The 20933-nt window shown below is 39.2% G+C and overlaps 1 protein-coding gene across 3 annotated transcripts in view; it reads right to left on the minus strand.

Annotated features, from left to right (window-relative positions):
- The window catches only part of LOC126187331 (C-1-tetrahydrofolate synthase, cytoplasmic), a 167606-nt gene that overhangs the window by 19745 nt on the left and 126928 nt on the right, over positions 1 to 20933 (minus strand). For all 3 annotated transcript variants that reach the window (XM_049928352.1, XM_049928354.1, XM_049928353.1), the window contains exon 18: positions 4800 to 4926. In XM_049928352.1, the coding sequence (XP_049784309.1) occupies positions 4800 to 4926 (127 nt within the window). The remainder of the gene's footprint in view (positions 1 to 4799; positions 4927 to 20933) is intronic.

The raw sequence follows: 20933 nt of genomic DNA on the forward strand, positions 1-20933 counted from the left end.
TCGAGCAACACCATCTGCTAGGTGAAGTCACTGGTCTATGCATCATAACAGACAGCACTGATGATTCCGGGCTTCGAACTGCATCTGCCTACGAAGGTGGTCTGGTAAGTCTGGTAAATATCCATGAAATAATGGCACATTTCTATTGCGCCTTCATGGCTGGTAAGCTTGATTATTCCAAGGATCATATAATTAATCTCAACAATGTACAGAATACAGTTCATTGTTGACAACGATCTAAATTGGTCAATGTGTCAACCGCAACCAAAAAACAAGAAAAATGTTACTAAACATTTTCATGTGAAGGATTAAACTGACGCACAAATCAATACAGAATTGGATGAAGTTCACATGGACTCTGCAACATCATTGAAGACCATTTACTTTTGGATTAAAGAAGTTAAACATGGTCAGACAAGCACCGAAGACAAAGCATTCTCCAGCCATCCAATTGAGGTCACAGTAAGGAAAACCATTGACAAAATCCATGAGATGGTAATACAAAACATCAAATTAAAATTCATGAGATTTCTGAGACTGTAGGCACCTCAACTGAGTGAGCGCATAATATGTTGCTTGGGGAACTGGCTATGCAGAAGCTGTGCGTGAGATGGGATCTGTGGCTGTTCACAGTAAACCAAAAGCGCATCTGGGCACAACATTTAAACACAATGGCTGGCGTTGTTTAATAGTAAACCACAAGACTTTCTGCACCGATTTGAGACTGCAGATGAAACCTGGACCCATCATTACACACCAGGGTCAAAAAACCGTCAAAATAATGGAAAAAGGCTGGTGAAAGTATACTGAAGAAGGCAAAGACCATTTTATCAGCTGGTAAGGTGATGACTACTGTCTTTTGGGATTGTCAAGGAATAATCCTCATAAATTACTTGAAAAAAAAAGCAGAATCATAACTGGACCTTATTACAATTCATTGTTGGGTTGTTTGAAACATGCTTTGACTGAAAAAAAGATCAGGGTTGGCATGCAGAAAAGGACTCTTATCAGGATAATGCACCATGCCACACATCAGTGATAATAATGGCAAAAGTGGGTGAACTGGGCTTTGAATTGGTTCCTCATTCACTCTATTCATCATAATTAGCCCAAAGTGACTTCTTCCTGTTCCCTAACTTGAAACTTTGGCATGCTCAGAAGAAACTGTCATCATATGCGGAATTGGTAGTTGCACTCAACAAGTATTTTCTAGAGTTTGACAGAACCTATTTTTCTGACAGCACGGAAAAGCTGTAGTATCACTGGATGAAGTGTATAACCCTTAAAGGAGACTATGTTGAGAATTAATGTGAGTTGTTTACAAAACAAACATTTTTTCTTGCTATTTTACCAAACTTATCAAACCATCCTCATAGGTGAATCCACCCATCAGACACCATTGTCTGACACCCCAGGCAGCTTTTGAGAGTCCCCTGCTCAACTTGGGGCGTCGTCTTCTTGTCCCTGCCACTCACTTTGAGCCATTGACAGTGTACAGGACTGCCATAAGCTCTCTATACTACAGAGGTTTTGCTTGTATCAGAAAAGCCATGCCGCTGCCAGTTCCAGTTACACCATCTCTGCATTCTACTGCTACTGCAGACCCGCCCACTGCCACAGGACACAGTCAGTTTATGGGCACTGCCATCTACGTACTATATGAGAAATGATGAATAATAAAGAATGTTTTACTCAGTCAGCATTCTTGAGTTCGCACTCACTGCAATACTGGACGATCCTATTTCCATAGTCTTCCACAGATGCCATTCTGCAGGCACAAGTGGTCCAGTGTAGTGATCGGTACAAATGTGACACCATTACATATGGTGTCTGGCCATTACATTAATGAAGATGTGTGGCTTTATGGCTTATACTGCTACTTTACACCAGTCTTCAATAAAACTGTTGTGCTAGTAACCTTACATTTTCTGGAAAGAGAATAAAAATCTTGATTTGGCTTCCACTTCACTGTCAAGGGGTGTTCTTTCCTATGGAAAACAATCCAAATCACAACTCACATTTTCATCTGGAAAGAACAAATCTACATCACGTGTATCTTATCTTTCCATCTTTCCAGTCCTGTACCTCCCCCCCCCCACCTCCCACCCCCCCCCCCACCCCCCCAAAAAAAAGAAATATTAAAAATTATTTCAAGTTTTTCAGCTCTTGTCTGCTTCTTTGTAGTTGTATAAATCGCCACCAGTGCGATATACCTGGTGAGTGCAGCTCTCTGACAACTGGAACTGATTACACATGATAAGACTAAGTGGCTTCAGTGTAATGCTAACATTCCCTCAGACAGCAGGCACTGTGTTTTGAGAATGTAGGGGTGTGCGCATTCGCATGATGTACGGGCATGATATTAATATATGTTTCAACCAACTCAGTGTGTTATTTCAAAAACTTTGCTGTTGTATGCTGTCAGTAGCTTCTGTTTGTTTTGGCAGCTTACTAATTAACATATACATTTGACTGGCCTCTCATTAATGTTATTTTTTATTACTAAGACACAAATTACTCAGATACTTAAATTATTATAGCATCCTAGTATAATTTAAGGAGTCAAGTTATATACCGTATTTACTCGAATCTAAGCCGCACCTGAAAAATGAGACTCGAAATAAAGGAAAAAAAATTTTCCCGAATCTAAGCCGCACCTGAAATTTGAGACTCGAAATTCAAGGGGAGAGAAAAGTTGTAGGCCGCACCTCCAAATCGAAACAAAGTTGGTCCATTGTAATATGAGACACAATTTAGGCCGAATGAATGACGATACAGCTACAGTAGTTTGGTTTGAGTCGTAAGCTTAGCAGTTAAGCTTTACCACGTAGCTATTGCTATGCGTCAGGCGCTCCGTTTGTATTTATACGGGTGCCCTTCCTTTTTCATGTGCTTCGTGTGGTTTGAATCAATTGCTTATTTTGCTTTGATCTGATAAGTGTCGTTTTCTTTGTTATAGGTGTTTGCGTCAATCTTAAGCTGAAAATGCATTACTGCACTGTGTCATGCATTGTTTGTCGCATTCTGATAGTGCGTGTTTACGGCCTGTCGCGGCTCGCAGCATGGCTTGCTTTTGTGCACGCTACCGCCGCGTACAATTAAAAAAAAAAAAAAAAAAAAAAAAAAAAAAAAAAAAAAAAAAAAAAAAAAAAAGAGAGAGAGAGAGAGAGAGAGAGAGGAATCGTCTCATTAGCGAAACAATGGCAAGAGACTGCTATTTGTTGTTACTTACACCGCTGCTTTCTTTGATAATGATCAACAAGAATCAAATAATAGACTGCGTATGATAGAACATGTTCTGAACGAGAGTTGGGCGGAAATTTTTCTCCGTTTGAAAAGCTTTGCGGCCGCTTCTTTATTACATCAAATTCTGCACAGAAATTAGAGTCATCTTAGATTTAAAAATCTAGTCACTTGCCGTGCTTCATTTCTGACTGTATCACTATTAGGCATAAGAATAATACGAATATAAACATGACACGATACGTACATTCTTCCGTGTTTGCTGTTGTCTCACTCTACTCTAGTTTCGTAGTTTATTTGGCAGACAGGATTTAAATGAGATAGCAGCAAACACGAAAGAATACATGGCAAAATGTTTATATTCGTATTATTCTTATGGTGAAGAGAATACTGTATCTGATTCAAATTTCATCAGGTTCCTATTAGCAACCATCTCTTCTCACAGATAGGAAAAAATTCAGAACGTAGAGTTGGCCATATTGACAAACATCCCAAACAGTCTTGCCAGTAAGATTTTCGTAGTACACTGAAATTGTGCTACATTCGAAGATGAACAATACGGAATTTGTATTTACTTCTTTGCATAATGTATGAAAATGCAGTGGTCGAAACTCGCGGCGGAGAAAAAAAGCTCGTCTTCAACTTTTTTTTTAAATTTATTTACTGACGCAGAGGTTTTGGCGCCAGTATTTATCTTTGTGCTTACAAAGCATGCATGCGTAGCGCTACATATATTCGACGGCAAAAGTTAGTTGTGGCGGCATGTACCAACATTTTTCATAACTTCCGCTTGCTTTACACTCGATTCTAAGCCGCAGGCGGTTTTTTGGATTACGAAAACCGGAAAAAAAGTGCGGCTTAGATTCGAGTAAATACGGTACTGTAAGTGAAGAAAAACTCAAAATCCCAAATAACCATTAAAAGCTGACGATTAAGAAAGTAGTAAAGCCTTAAATAACTACCAATATGAGGGGCCATAGGACAAAGGCGTTCATGTGTGCAGGAAGCATTAAGTTGATTAAAAACTCTGCTGACATGTTTGGCGATGGAGCACCCATAAATGGACAATGAAAATTAAATCATTACAGAACTGATATCAGTCATAAAACAAATTTTACTTTGTGCTAGTCATTGTAATGACATGTTTTAGTTAGCAGGAGAATGCACACAGCACAATGTTAATACTTGTTTTGTGATTGTATTGGCAGTGTAATAATTTAAATATTGAATTGACTGATTGAGTTTTTAATCTGGGGCCCTTGTGTTAATTTACTATAGGTATAATTGTCATACATGTCATAAATGTCTAATACATTTTGTGCATATACAGATGCATACCAGAAAAGTCTAATATCGTGCTGTAATTCAGTTTATTATGACATGAAAGAGGAAGGCTGCTATTGAGAATCAAATCAAAGTCATCAGGTAAAAGGAAACTACAAGCACCAGACAACAGCATCAATATGAACAATACTCCTAGGTAATGTATGTGTACTATCTGTAAATCACAGCTGCAGTTAAACTAATAAACTTCTACAGGGAGAAGCTTTATTTACCTGTTTAGCATATTTTTCCAGAATTGCCTTTACTTCAGGAGTCAGCTCTACCGATCCAGCACCATACATTTCCCTAGCAATAGTATTAATTTTGTCCTCCAGTGGGATATCCAGTTCATAGAGAAATCTGAAATGAGGAAAAGACTCATTGTTTATATTGAGATTTAATAATTTTACACACACACACACAACTTGATATAGCAATTCAATGCCACCACTGCTACCGAAATTGTGATTACAATGAATACTTAGGATTACAGTAAAACAATGAAAATTCTAGGATGAAATAACAATATGGATATTAGAATAGATTGCTACTCACCACATAGCTGAGTCTACTATTAAATGTGACTGTCTACTATTCTCACCACCTCTTTGTGGTGAGTTGCAATACAAGATTGCAATAATAATTGTTACTTCACTATTTTCAGGATCAAAACATATCTACAACCCATTAAAATTTTAGTCTTAGGACATACTTTACACATTGTGCAATGGAATTACTGGCAAACAAAGTCAAATTAGGCACACGACAATGAAAATAGAAAGCAGGCATAGGATATAGATGAAATAAATTAACTCAGTAATTAAAGTTCTACACTAAATGGGACCCTAAAAAACCATGGACCATGCCACAGTGGGTCGGTTTGCATGCCTCAATAATAACAATAGCCATACGATATGTGCCACCACACTGAATGGGTATCTATGGAGAAGCCAGGCTAACATAAAATTCCTGAAAAGGAACAGCAGCCTTTTCACTTTTCAGCACTTATAGGGATGACAGTATGGATGACTGACTTGGGCTTCTAACATTAGCCAACATGGACCTGCTACATTAATACTGCAGATGGCTGAAAACAACAGGAAACTATGGCTATTAAATTTCGTGAGGACATGAAGTTCTATTGTATGGTTTAATGATCCTGGCATCTTTCTAGGATAAACAGTATCACATTCAGATCTTCCGGGTGGGGAACAACTCAGGAAGTAATTGTTAGAAACAATAAATTTTGCATTTTGTGAATTGAATCACTGAATTTTATGTTCCTCAATTATGTAGGTATATCTGGATCAGAGTAACAAAGTGACAGACAGTTGAGCATGGAAGGGGAGGAATCATTGGTTTACTGTTTTGTGCAACGATAGTATGGCTCTGGTAGCAGTAGCTGTCCAAATTTTGTTCCAAGTACCTTCATACATAAAGAGTTCACTTTGCAGGAGCATAATAATCTTATCACTTTCCTAAGCAGTTTCACAGTGAGAAGCAAAGCATAGAAAAACAAATCACAACAGTTATGTTAGACCCCACTGTTGTGCACAGCTGGCTCGTAACTGACAGCTGAGGTAACAGAGCGATATGACAACTCTATGTAGGACAGAAGGTCTGACCAAACCCGTACTCTGGTTGTCGTTGCTATGATAGCTCTCCAGTAAACAACTAACTGTCAGTCACTTTGTTATTCTGATCAAAGTGTAGGTCACAGAAAGGGAAATGGAGAGGCTGAAGTTAGATATAGTGGTGGCAGGAAAAACATGATTTCTAGTCAGTTGAGTACAGGATTATCAACACAAAATCACACAGCAGTAATGCAGTATTAGGTCTAATAATGTTTTGTGTGTGTGTGTGTGTGGAGGCATTCTGGAGAGAGGAGGGGGGTATACTACTGCCAGGGGTAAACCTGGACCTTTTATATGTCTGGAACAATTCAACTGATTGAAAATAAATAGATTTTAACAAATCTTACTTAAATTTCACTAAAAGAGGACTGGATCGTAGGTAGTTTCATTCTTTTTATATTAAAAAAAAAAAAGTGGCAAGCATGCTTAGATCCTCTCCTATACAATTAGAGGGTGTTCCAAAATTATTTTTACAATGTTGATCACTATATGGGGATAGGTAGAAAGGTGCAGTTTGTGTTGTGGCACAATGTTCACACAAACTTAAAAGTTCCTCGCCATCCCACTCTTCCAGATTAGTGAATCATTAAAATGGCTACCTCCCCCCAACAGATGGTATAGTGTGTGGAAAGGTTGATGGAGCCTTAATATAACACACAGGTCCATCAGAAACCCAATTAGATTTTTATTTTATTTTATTTTTATTTACTTATTTATTTATTTACCTCTTTTTTTTCAGACTCAAATGCAAGAACTGCAAGCTCACGTCAGAGCAGCAATTGCACACATCAATGACAACAAGCTAGGCCAGACATGGGAGGAACTGGAACATTGCTTAGACACACTATTTGCTACAATTTGAACTCAGTTAAATGGTACTAAAACTTTAGGTGTGAGTGAATATTATGCAGCAAACCCAACCTTTCTACCTATCCTCATTTCTGAAATGTGTGTGATCAAAGCTGTAAAGATCATTTTGGAATACTCTGTATTTTACATACTTGTTTATTGAGAGCAACGAGAAGCCACCAACAATCAATGATTGCATGCACTGTGCCACCCACCAGATAGTTGAATGTTTTAAATGTTGTATATCTCCTACTCACTTGTCTCCTACTCACTGAGTTGTGTTACAACTGACTTAATTTAAGTTCATATTCATTACTGCACTACTGGCCATTAAAATTGCTACACCAAGAAGAAATGCAGATGATAAACAGGTATTCATTGGACAAATATATTATACTAGAACTGACATGTGATTACATTTTCACGCAATTTGGGTGCATAGATCCTGAGAAATCAGTACCCAGAACAACCACCTCTGGCCGTAGTAATGGCTTTGATAAGCCTGGGCATTGAGTCAAACAGAGCTTGGATGGCGTGTACAGGTACAGCTGCCCATGTAGCTTCAACACGATACCACAGTTCATCAAGAGTAGTGATTGGCGTATTGTGACGAGCCAGTTGCTCGGCCACCATTAACCAGACGTTTTCAATTGGTGACAGATCTGGAGAATGTGGTGGCCAGAGCAGCAGTCAAACATTTTCTGTATCCAAAAAGGCCTGTACAGGACCTGCAACATGCCGTCGTGCATTATCCTGCTGAAATGTAGGGTTTTGCAGGGATCGAATGGAGGGTAGAGCCACGGGTTGTAACACATCTGAAATGCAACGTTCACTGTTCAAAGTGCCGCCAATGCGAACAAGAGGTGACCGAGACGTGTAACCAATGGCACCCCATACCATCACACCGGGTGATAGCCAGTATGGCGATGACAAATACATGCTTCCAATGTGCGTTCACCGCGATGTCGCCAAACACGGATGCGACCATCATGGTGCTGTAAACAGAACCTTGATTCATCCGAAAAAAAGATGTTTTACTGTTCGTGCACCCAGGTTCGTCGTTGAGTACACTATCACAAGCACTCCTGTCTGTGATGCAGCGTCATGGGTAACTGCAGCCATGGTCTCCGAGCTGATAGTCCATGCTGCTGCAAAAGTTGTCGAACTGTTCATGCAGATGGTTGTTATCTTGCAAACGTCCCCACCTGTTGACTCAGGGATCGAGACGTTGCTGCATGATCCGTTACTGCCATGCGGATAATATGCCTGTCATCTCGACTACTAGTGATACGAGGCCATTGGGATCCAGCACGGCGTTCCGTATCACCCTCCTGAACCCACCGATTCCATATTCTGCTAACAATCATTGGATCCTGACCAATGCGATAAACCGCAATCGCGATAGGCTACAATCCGACCTTTATCAAAGTCGGAACCGTGATGATACACATTTCTTCTCCTTACACCAGGCATCACAACAATGTTTCACCAGGCAATGCCAGTCAACTGCTGTTTGTGTGTGAGAAATCGGTTGGAAACTTTCCTCATGTCAGGACGTTGTAGGTGTCGCCACTGGTGCCAACCTTGTGTGAAAGCTCTGAAAAGCTAATCATTTGCTTATCACAGCACCTTCTTCCTGTTGGTTAAATTTCGCGCCTGTAGCACGTCATCTTCGTGGTGTAGCAACTTTAATGGTCAGTAGTGTACAAATAAGTACTATCTTTGAACATGAACATCTCTGTAATGTGATTTCAAAAATCCTTCTTACTTTTCATGCATAGTATGGACCATAGCTGCTGATCAGTACAAGGTGTGTACATGTTGATGTCATCACTGAAAGACAAACAAGGAAACATGCCCCCCCCCCCCCCCCCCCCCCCCACCCCCCACCCGAAAGGTCCCCAGTCCCACATGGTACTGTGGCCACTGGCCAACTGGTCTTCAACAGATTGTACATGTTTGGGAAAATAACCCAATTTGACTGAAATGTTTGGGGTTTTTGAAGATTTTATCCCAATTTAAGAGATGGCAGGCCTACTGCCAATGATACATAAGCTTAATCAGATACATGCTAATTGCAGCTGGAACAACTCAGTTCCCTGTTTTGAAGTGAAATGTTTATATTAACCTCTTTACTATGTAGCACATCGCTGTATGCAATGTCTTTTGTTATTGTCCTAAATGTATGTGTCATGCTGTGATAACTACACCATTTATGTGCATTACGTTGTCCCCTTCTCTTTGAGTTTATGCAAAAGGCTACAGGCCCAGTCTGTAGTTGAAGAAAGAAATTGGGTACTGTTTTAGTGCATATCATGACATCTTTCATGCATTTGCAAGTGTTGTGTGAATTGCACAGTTGGTGTTATATGCGAACAATTTTGCAGTATGTTTGTGCATAATTTTTGCAGCTTTAAATCTGAACTGTTTTATGGGCTACAATGGATTTCCATGGCACTGAGAAACTGTGTTGCACTGAAAATTACATGACATGGAAGTTTGGGGTATGAGACATATTACGTGCATCAGACGATGCATACAAGATGTGTATTGGGAATGTGCAAGAACTGACGGCTTTCCCAGGAGATGCTACAAAATCCCAAATAAATGTGTTCAATGCTTTGCTAAAAACATGGGGCAAAGCTGATTGTCCAGCAAGACAGATTATTATTAGAAATGTTGAAGAAAAATTCATGCTGTTGTTGGTTGCATGTGAGAGTGTATGAGGTATGTGGGATAGGCTATATGCCATGTTCGAACAGAAAACAAAGCAAGCTGCACATCCTATTCAGTCAGAATTTTTCAATTTTTTTATGATTTAAAGTGATGACATGGTGACAGATCTCGCTCTTTTCAAAAACTTGGTTCTTTGTATGCAGCAATTCAGCTTGAAACCCAATTAATAGTGTGATTACTTGACACACTGCCTGAATTTATCAAAGTCTGTGACAGTCGTGATGGGCAAGATCTGAAAATCAAAAGGCACTAAAATATTCGATGGATTTGTTAACATTTGATGAAAATCGTTGTGCTTATCAGAGGGAGAAATGTGATGAATTAGTTGCACTGTTTGCTACCAAAGCAAATGTTAAAGAAATAAGAAATGCAGACAGTGTCACTTTCAGGAATGTTACTTCATAAAATAAGTACAAAAATTTGACAAACAAAATGAAGCCTAAAAGTTTTGATTGTAGTGTATTTGGTCATATTAAAAGAGTGTGTCCAAGTGTCAAACAAAAACAAAAAAGTGTCCATAAAAAAATGAAAGTGAACTGCCAGACCAGACTTTCCTTGGTGAAGTAATGAGTGTGAAATCAGATGAGGACTCATGGATCGCTGATTGTGGAGGAATGAATCACACGGTTAAGAAAACCGAGTGGTACAAATCACTAAGTTTGTAAACCTACTGCAGATATGTATGGGCAATGATTTGACTATAAACATACTAGGAAAAGGGAATATTTATTTTGAAGCTTTTGTCCATGGACAGTGGAAGTTATGCCACATGGATAATCTTTTGTATATTACAGAAGGGCGAAGAAATATCTTTTCTGCGTCATATTCTGTGGACAATGGATTAGACTTTAATTCTCTGAAAGGCAAGTGTAAGTTTCAAATCTATGGCATCATTAAAGCATGTGGGATACACAGGGCCAGTTCATTGAAGACACTGATTCGAGTGACAAAATGAATGCATCTGTGTTATCCTAAGGTAAATCTTGCATGAAAGGAACCTCTGCAAATTTTGCATAAACACTTGGTTCATCAAAGCAAACATCAGGTCTAATAATTCTTGAATTTGAAGACTCTGGTGAAGAATTTTGCGAGGCCTTTGTTAAGGTGAAGCAGCACTGGACCAGTTTTCAGTCATGATAGCAGCGTGCTATCCAACCTAAAGAAGTGATTCACACTGAGCTGTGTGGACCTACAGAGTGTAAATCTCTGGGAGGAGCTGAATATTTTGCATGTTTTACCTGTGATTTTTTAAGACTACACATGGTATATTTTCTCAAGCAGGAGTCCGAGACTGAAGAGAAGATTGTGGAAATGCTGACCATTGTGAAGAATTTCTGTGGTCAATCACCAAAAGCATTTCAGTGTCATGGCAGAAGGGAATTTGAGAATACTGGAGTTCAAGATTTGATGAAATTAAATGGTGTTCAACTCTTCATCATAAATATGTATTTCCCAGAGCAGAACAGATGTGCTGAGCATACTAACTGAACTACTGTGAAATTCACTGTAAGCATGTTGCTAGCTCAGGGTCTGCCTAAGCTTTTGTGTGCAGAAGCAATAAACGCAGCTGTTCGCTGTTTATTTGTTGAATAGAAGTGGTACCTGGAACCCTACGAGGTATGAACTGGAAAGACAGTAGTGAAGGGACACCATCCTCTAACATTACCTTTATTCAACAGAAGTAATTGATACCAAAAATATTTTCAAATCTTGTATAGGTTAATATTAACTCATCTGTTTTTCTAAAATATTTTCATATGATTTTGTACACAATGTGGTATATTTCAGGCTAAAATGTATAAAAAGACACAATCGATACATAATAGCTCTATATGTACAGTTAAAATTACTTTTCTTTTAGAAACATTTGAAATTATGAAATGTCTAGCATACTTCAAATTCCTATTATTATAATTGTCCAATCTGATGATATTCATTAAATTTATTTCTGGATTCATTTATAAAACAATGACATAAATTGGTGGATATTCATTTGCCAACAAAATTTGTACACTCTCTGGAATACAGTTAGTACTGCAGAATGAAGTAGTGGGCATGCCCCTTGTTTGATTGGATGTGTTTATGTTTAGCAAGAACAATGTAATTTTTGAAAATTAAATGGAAATTATAAAGATGGTGTAATATAGAAAAATGTGACACAATAAACATTACTTAAACATTATCATGTCATTTGGAACCTACAATGTCAAAAATTTCAGCCTCAAGAACCAATCCCTAGACATGACGAACTGGTGTCAACTACAAGAAAAGAAGATAAGTAAAAAAGTTTATTTGTAAATCTTACTCCTCTCAAAGCTATTAAAAAAATTAATTATGAAATGAGTGAAAATCAAGAGGTGATGTGAAGGAGGGTAAGATTACACAGTACAGCTGAGTAAGCTTCATATTTTTGTGACAAAGTATTTTGTTCATATTCCAAAGAATAGGTACAAGAAATGGGATCCAAAAGGAAAACTAAGAATTTTTGTTGGTTATTCTCATCACACTGAAGGCTTTCAAGTGTGGATTGAATCGGAAAAATGAGTTATTCAGAATAAGAACATTGTCTTTGAACCTGAGAAATCAGGAGAGAGAATAGCATTAGTCCTAACTGATACAGGTGCTAAGAATTCAAAATTCACCATGAAGATGATGCAAGTGTGATTAAAGAACAAGCAGAAGCAAGTTCTAGTGAGAGAGAATTGAAAAATAGCAATGGCTCAAGTAATAAGATTATCTAATTGAGTAAATGAGCCTGAAAATTATACAGAGGCTGTTAAATATGTAGACCATGAACATTGGATAAAAGCAATGGGGGGAAGAAATGGCTTCACTGGAGGGAAATGCTATATGGACTTTGGAATCTCTGCCACCAAATAAAAAGTTCATTAGAAACTGTTGGGTTTACAAAAGTAACTGTAAATCTAATGATAACATTTTTAAAGCAAGGTACTCTGTCCAAGGATTTAGTCAACAAGACGTTATTGACTATAATTAAACAATTAGTCGTGTTGCTAAATATGATACAATTTGAGCAATTTTAAGGATTGCTGCTGGCAAACATTGTCATTTGCTGCAGTTCAATGTAAAACCTGCTTTTCTGAGTGGATTCCTACAAGAAGAAATACATATGCAGCAGCCTGAGTGATTTACTGATGGGAATGATTGGGTGTGCAAACTTCATAAAAATTTATATGGACTAAAAGAATCTTTAAAGCACTGGAATCAATCTTTCAAGGATTTCCCAGTGAATCTTGGGTTTATGGAAAGTAAGGCAGATCTCTTCTATCAAGAAGACTGCAATGATAAAATTGATCTTATTTCTGTATGTCAATGATGGATTAATATCTGCAAGTAAGAAGGACATTGAATTCAGGACTATTATTACTTTAGAGCCAGTACAGTATTTCTTAAATATTAACATTATATGTGAAAGAATGTTTCAATAGAGATTAATCAAGAAAATTGTGCTAAAGACATACTTTGATAGTTAATATGACAGGGGCAAATCCTATGTCAACTCCAACTGACCAATATCTACAACCAGATAAATTGGCTAATGATAAAATAACAAATGCTCCACATGGAGAAGTAGTTGCTGTCTAATGTATTTAGCTTTTGGTACAAGGCTTGATATAGCATGTGAAGTGAGCTGTGTGTCAAAATTTTTAGAGAATCATCAGGAAAATCACTGGTTTTTGCTAAGAAGAATTCTAAAGTATACAATTATCAAAGGTTCAATGTCACTGGCTATTAAGTATGTAGCTAGTCCTGCAAATGAAAGACCCGAGATATATATTAATGCTGATTATTCTAGTGATCCTGTAGCTTGACACTCACTATCAGAGATGTTACAAGATTTTGTGGGGAGCAGTTTTACCTGGGCAAGAAAGCAGCAACAATGCATATCATTGTCAACAAGTGAGTTGAAATATTTGGCTGCCAGTGAAGGGGCAAGAGAAGCAATATGACTACACAAACTCTACAAAGAAATTTCACTAGTGGAGAGTGTTCTCATTCTTCTTGTTGATAATGCAACTGGTCAAAAATCCTGACTTTCATCAGAGATTAATGCACACTGATATTCATATGTGCTAAATCAATGAGAAAATTCGAGAAGGCCAGTTAGCTATCAAGCATGTACCGATAATAATCAAGCTGCAGATATTCTCATGAAACCAATACCATATACCTGGCTTGAATATTTAAAATCAAACTGAAATATGTTAAGTGCTGTACTTAGAAATATTAACATTTAAGGGAAGTGTTGAAGTGAAATGTTTATATTAATCTCTTTGCTATGTAGCATATCTCTGTATGCAATATCTTTTGCTGTTGCCCTAAATACATGTGCCACACTGTTAAGAACTAAGCTGTGCCTGTGCTTTATGTTGTCCTGTTTCTTTGAGTTTCTACGATACACTGAAATATATGAATCAGTCTTAAATGACAAAAAGAAAATAACTCCTTTCAGTACTTAGTTAAGATGTATTTACTTACCCTGTCAGTATAAGGCTACCTTCTGGGAGAGTGTGTACCTTGATTATATACCATTGCTTCAGTTCAATTAATGAAAGTACAGCAAATTAGTTTTGCACTCAAAAGAATGAAGGATCGCTCAGGCAGTTGAAACACTAAAGAGTGGTTTCAGTTGAACAAATGACTGCACAGCTCAACCAACAGACAAACTAATGATTGCTTTTACTTGAAAAGAAAGAATGAATAATTCAGTCAACATAAAAAACTAGAACGGATTGTGTTGGGTGCTTTCATTTGGTTGCTCCCACAGACTGAGTCAAAAGAATGAGTGAATAATTCAACTGATACATACAATGACAACTGACTGTCTTCCAACAACTGACTGAGTTGATTGTTTTCATTCGGTTGATCCCATTACTAGACAGGATAGTGTGTGGTAGGTGCAGCATCGATGGAGCTGTGCGGAAGAGGGTAGCGGGGATCATAGAAAGTGTGTGTGAGGTTGGAGTGGGAACAGGGAATGGTAAGAGGCACATGGCAGTGACCAGCAAAGGTTGACATCATGGGGAGGGAGGAGGGGGGAGGGGGAGAGGAGGGTGGTGTGAAGGTAATGAAGGATGTGTTTCAGGGAAAGTTACTGCATGCGCAATTCAGAAAAATCTGGCAATGATGTGAAAGCAGTTATGATGCAGCCATTGAAGTCGAGCACACTGTGTTGCATGGCATGCTCAGCAGTTGGGTGGTCCAGCTGTCTCTTGTCCACAGTTTGGCAGTGGCCAATCATGTGGAAAAACAGCCTATTAGTGGTTGTGTCCACACAGTTCACCACACAGTGATTGAAGCTAAGTTGGTAGGCTATATGGCCCACATTTGATGCAGTGGAAATGCCTGTTGCAGAGCTGGAGTAGATGGTAGTCATAGGATGTATGGGACATACTTTCCATTTAGGTCTTTTATAGGGTTATAAGCCAAAGGGCAAAGAGTTGGAAGTAGGTATAGGATAGGTGTAACAGGCTGGGCGGATGGCAGAATACCACAGTAGGAGAGGTGGGGAGGATAGTGGAGAGGATATTTCTAATTTCAGGGAATGGCAACAAATAGTCAAAAACCTGGCGGTGAACATGATTTAGCCACTCCAGTCTAAGGTGATACTGAGTCACAAGGAGGGCACTCATTTGTGGCCAATCAGTGGTATTGAGGAATGGTAGGTGACTGAGGAGAAAGGGCAAAGGAGATCTGTTGCTAGACAATGTGAGGACAATAACTTTGGTTTGCAAATGTCTCTGCCATACCCTGAGAGCATTTAGATAGGGACTGCTTGTGACAATACAGGTGGCTAGGCTGTGTGAAATGGACTTCTTGGTGTGGAAAGGCTGATAGCTGTCAAAATGGGGGTATTACTGATGATTGGCAGGTTTGATGTGAATGGAGGTACCATTGGAGCCATCCATTAGGTGGAAGTCAACAATGAGGTGTGTGGCTTGCTGGGCTGAAGAGGACTAGGTGAAGAAAATTGGGAAGAAGGTGTTGAGGTTCTGGAGGAATATGCATAGAGTGTCCTCCCTGTCAGTCCTGATGCCATCAATGAATCTGAACCACGTGAAGCTTTGGAATTCTGGGTAACTAGGAGGCATTCTTCCAGACTGTCCACAAACAGGTTGGCATAGGATAGAGCCATACAGCTACCTACAGCCGAACTATGGATTTGTTTGCAGGTAATGACTTCAAAGGACAATCAATTATGGGTGTGGATTGATCATTATGACTGCAAAGGAGGGTGTGGGTTTAGAGTCATGGAGGCAGTCAGGCACAGCAAAAGATAGTGTTCAATGACAGTAAGGCCATGGGCATTATGGATGTTAGTGCAAAGAGAGGTGGCACTGACAGTGACAAGCGCAGCATCGGATGGTACAAGGACAGGAAATGTGGATAGTTGGTAGAGTAATTAGTTAGTGTGTTTTATGTAGGAGGGTACATTACAGGAAATAGGCTGATGGTCTTGGTCAACAAGATTGTAGATGCTCTCTATGGGGACACAATATCCAGCTACAATGGGGCTTTCTGACTGGTTGCATTCATGCATTTTAAGAAGCATGTAAAAGGCAGAGTTCTGGGAGTGGTAAATGTGAAGAGAAAGATAGTCAGAGAGAGGTTCTGAGATGGATCCAGGGATCTGACAAGAGACTGGAGATCCTGCTAGACTATTGGAATCTGACAAGAGACTGGAGATCCTGCTAGACTATTGGAATAGGGTTAATGTGGCAGAACTTGTAGATGGACATAGCTGCTAGCTGGTGGATGCTCTCAGTCGTGCAAACCCTGCAGTTCATAACAACAGCGGTGAAGCCTTTACCAGCATGTAGGATTATAAAATTGGGATAAGTTTTTAGGTGGAGGATTTTGATTCTTTCTGCTAATATGATGCTGGTTTTCATAGTGAGGGATTTGGAGAATGCTTGTGAGGCAAAGAGGTTAGGAAATTATGGAAAACTCATCAGGGAATGAGTCTGGAGGACTTGGGGTGAATCACTGTTAGAGGGAGGAGAAAATTTAGTGAGGTAGAGTTCAGTATTAGCTTTGGAATGAGTCTGATTCATAGAATTTGTGGCAAAAAGTGCCTCCACTTAAGAAACTAGAAGGAGAGAAGATGTCCAACAAGCTCAACAAGACTGAACTAGGGAGTGAGGTAAAAAGTGAGACCTTTGGAAAGGTCATACATCTGTGGGACTGAGGCTTTTGGAGGGCAGGTTCACAACTGTGTTGTTGTGTCTGTTTCTGTTTAAGTTCTGGGTTCTAGGATGGCGACATATAGTTTCTGAAGTTAAAGGCTCTTGATGTGGAGATGACTAGTGGTATTCCAAGGTTGAGTACGAGTTGAACAGTTTTTTTTAAGGTGGCATACTTGCTCTAAGGCTAAAGTTTTCAATCACAGCAATGGGATGTAGAACTCTGGCACTCCCAAGCATGAGTATTTTATAGATGGAGTAGAGGCAGTGCAAAGATGATTGGGCCCGAATTACAAGGGTTGGAACTTCAACAGGGCAACTATTTATTTACAGCTCGTACAAAATAGATACATGTTTCAAAGTTTTACTGACCTTCAAAGTAGTCACCAGCATTGTGTATAACCCACTGCCAGCGATGTGGAAGTCAGTGCCAGTTGTGTTGACAGTTCAAACAGCGTGGTCTATTGCCTGGTGAATTTGTAGCAGTTCTGAAGCGAATACCGTGAAGTGTTTCCTTCAGTTTAGAAATTGAGTTGAATTCACGAGGGCTTAAGTCAGGGGAGTGCAATAGGTGGTATAGCACTTAGCAGCCCCATCAGTCAAACAAATCAGTAACAGCTTGCACTGTACATGCTTTACATGCTTGAGCACTGTCCTGCAAAATGATGGCCAGGTCCTGCAGAAAGTGTCATCACTTCTGTCGCTACGCTGTTCATTTTTGGAACACAACCTATGACCAGCTGGAAAGAAACCTTTGGATGATTGGCTGAAGCTGATCTGGAAGATCAGCTCGGGTTCTGGTGAAGTGTAAGAACATGTGAAATGATACAGACCTTACAAATAGGCTTTGACGGTAGACTGAAGAAAGGCAAACCCACTATAACATTTGTTGATTTAGGGGAAAAAAAAAGATTAATATGGTTGACTGGATACACTCTTTATAATTCTGAAGTTATCAGGGATAAAATACATTGGGCAAAAGGTTACCTGCAACTTCTATTGAAACCAGACTGCAGTTGTAAAAGTCAAAAGGAAGACACTCGTGAAGAAGAGAGTGAGTCATTCAGTCTGTACACACAGCAAGTAGTAAAGGAAACCAATGAAAAATTATGAAAACGATATACGGTTCAGAGTCTTTCCTTCTCATCTCATCAGTAAGTCTCTCCTGGCCCAGGGTTCTGGGCAACTTTTCCATTGTTGTTGTTGTGGTCTTCAGTCCTGAGACTGGTTTGATACAGCTCTCCATGCTACTCTATCCTGTGCAAGCTTCTTCATCTCCCAGTATTTATTGCAACCTACATCCTTCTGAATCTGCTTAGTGTATTCATCTCTTGGTCTCCCTCTACGATTTTTACCCTCCACACTGCCCTCCAATGCTAAATTTGTGATCCCTTGATGCCTCAAAACAAGTCCTACCAACCGATCCCTTCTTCTAGTCAAGTTGTGCCACAAACTTCTCTTCTCCCCAATCCTATTCAATACTTCCTCATTAGTTATGTGATCTACCCACCTTATCTTCAGCATTCTTCTGTAGCACCACATTTCGAAAGCTTCTATTCTCTTCTTGTCCAAACTAGTTATCGTCCATGTTTCACTTCCATACATGGCTACACTCCATACAAATACTTCCAGAAACGACTTCCTGACACTTAAATCTATACTTGATGTTAACAAATTCCTCTTTTTGAGAAACGCTTTCCTTGCCATTGCCAGTCTACATTTTATATCCTCTCTACTTCGACCATCATTGGTTATTTTACTCCCTAAATAGCAAAACTCCTTTACTACTTTAAGTGTCTCATTTCCTAATCTAATTCTCTCAGCATCACCCGACTTAATTTGACTACATTCCATTATCCTCATTTTGCTTTTGTTGATGTTCATCTTATATCCTCCTTTCAAGACACTGTCCATTCCGTTCAACTGCTCTTCCAAGTCCTTTGCTCTCTCTGACAGAATTACAATGTCATCCGCGAACCTCAAAGTTTTTACTTCTTCTCCATGAATTTTAATACCTACTCCGAATTTTTCTTTTGTTTCCTTCACTGCTTGCTCAATATACAGATTGAATAACATCGGGGAGAGGCTACAACCCTGTCTTACTCCTTTCCCAACCACTGCTTCCCTTTCATGCCCCTCGACTCTTATAACTGCCATCTGGTTTCTGTACAAACTGTAAATAGCCTTTCGCTCCCTGTATTTTACCCCTGCCACCTTCAGAATTTGAAAAAGAGTATTCCAGTTAACATTGTCAAAAGCTTTCTCTAAGTCTACAAATGCTAGAAACGTGGGTTTGCCTTTTCTTTATCTTTCTTCTAAGATAAGTCGTAAGGTAAGTATTGCCTCACGTGTTCCAACATTTCTATGGAATCCAAACTGATCTTCCCCGAGGTCGGCTTCTACCAGTTTTTCCATTCGTCTGTAAAGAATTCGCGTTAGTATTTTGCAGCTGTGACTTATTAAACTGATAGTTCGGTAATTTTCACATCTGTCAACACCTGCTTTCTTTGGGATTGGAATTATTATATTCTTCTTGAAGTCTGAGGGTATTTCGCCTGTCTCATACATCATGCTCACCAGATGGTAGAGTTTTGTCATGACTGGCTCTCCCGAAGCCATCAGTAGTTCAAATGGAATGTTGTCTACTCCCGGGGCCTTGTTTCGACTCAGGTCTTTCAGTGCTCTGTCAAACTCTTCACGCAGTATCTTATCTCCCATTTCGTCTTCATCTACATCCTCTTCCATTTCCATAATATTGTCCTCAAGTACATCGCCCTTGTATAGACCCTCTATATACTCCTTCCACCTTTCTGCCTTCCCTTCTTTGCTTAGAACTGGGTTTCCATCTGAGCTATTGATATTCATACAAGTTGCTCTCTTTTCTCCAAAGGTCTCTTTAATTTTCCTGTAGGCTGTATCTATCTTACCCCTAGTGATATAAGCCTCTACATCCTTACATTTGTCCTCTAGCCATGCCTGCTTAGCCATTTTGCACTTCCTGTCGATCTTATTTTTGAGACGATTGTATTCCTTTTTGCCTGCTTCATTTACTGCATTTTTATATTTTCTCCTTTCATCGATTAAATTCAATATTTCTTCTGTTACCCAAGGTTTTCTATTAGCCCTCGTCTTTTTACCTACTTGATCCTCTGCTGCCTTCACTACTTCATCCCTCAAGAGCTACCCATTCTTCTTCTACTGTATTTCTTTCCCCCATTCCTGTCAATCGTTCCCTTATGCTCTCCCTGAAACTATCTACAACCTCTGGTTCTTTCAGTTTATCCAGGTCCCATCTCCTTAAATTCCCACCTTTTTGCAGTTTCTTCAGTTTCAATCTGCAGTTCATAACCAATAGATTGTGGTCAGAATCCACATCTGCCCCAGGAAATGTCTTACAATTTAAAACCTGGTTCCTAAATCTCTGTCTTACCATTATATAATCTATCTGATACCTTTTAGTATCTCCAGGATTCTTCCAGGTATACAACCTTCTTTTATGATTCTTTTCCATAACTCTACTCATTTACTAAAACCTCACCAGTCCTTTCTTTCATCTCTCTTCTTTGCTCTACCAGTCTTCTGCCAGAAGAAGGAGCCACTGCCTTCAAAAGTTTACAGATTTCCATGCCTTTCATAATGTATTTTCTCCTTCTACTACTTGGTGAGTAAACTTTTTATGTATCCATACTATATTTTCAAACATTGGTAGTTTTCAATGTTGTATGCCTGGCAGTGTTGAATGTTAACTGCAATGACATTTTTTGCACTGGCTCCCATATCATTACCAGTATTCTGATTGGTTTACCTATACTACAAAATAATGTTTAATTTCGTGTTAGCAAACCCTTTTTGCTGAATGGAGCCAGTGAGATTACTAGAAAAAAATTGAATTTTAGCAGTGGACAACCACATTGCTTCAGCAATAAGTCAATAAGCAACAATA

Source organism: Schistocerca cancellata, chromosome 5, assembly GCF_023864275.1.
Source record: "Schistocerca cancellata isolate TAMUIC-IGC-003103 chromosome 5, iqSchCanc2.1, whole genome shotgun sequence".
In the NCBI taxonomy this organism is placed as follows: Eukaryota; Metazoa; Arthropoda; class Insecta; order Orthoptera; family Acrididae; genus Schistocerca; species Schistocerca cancellata.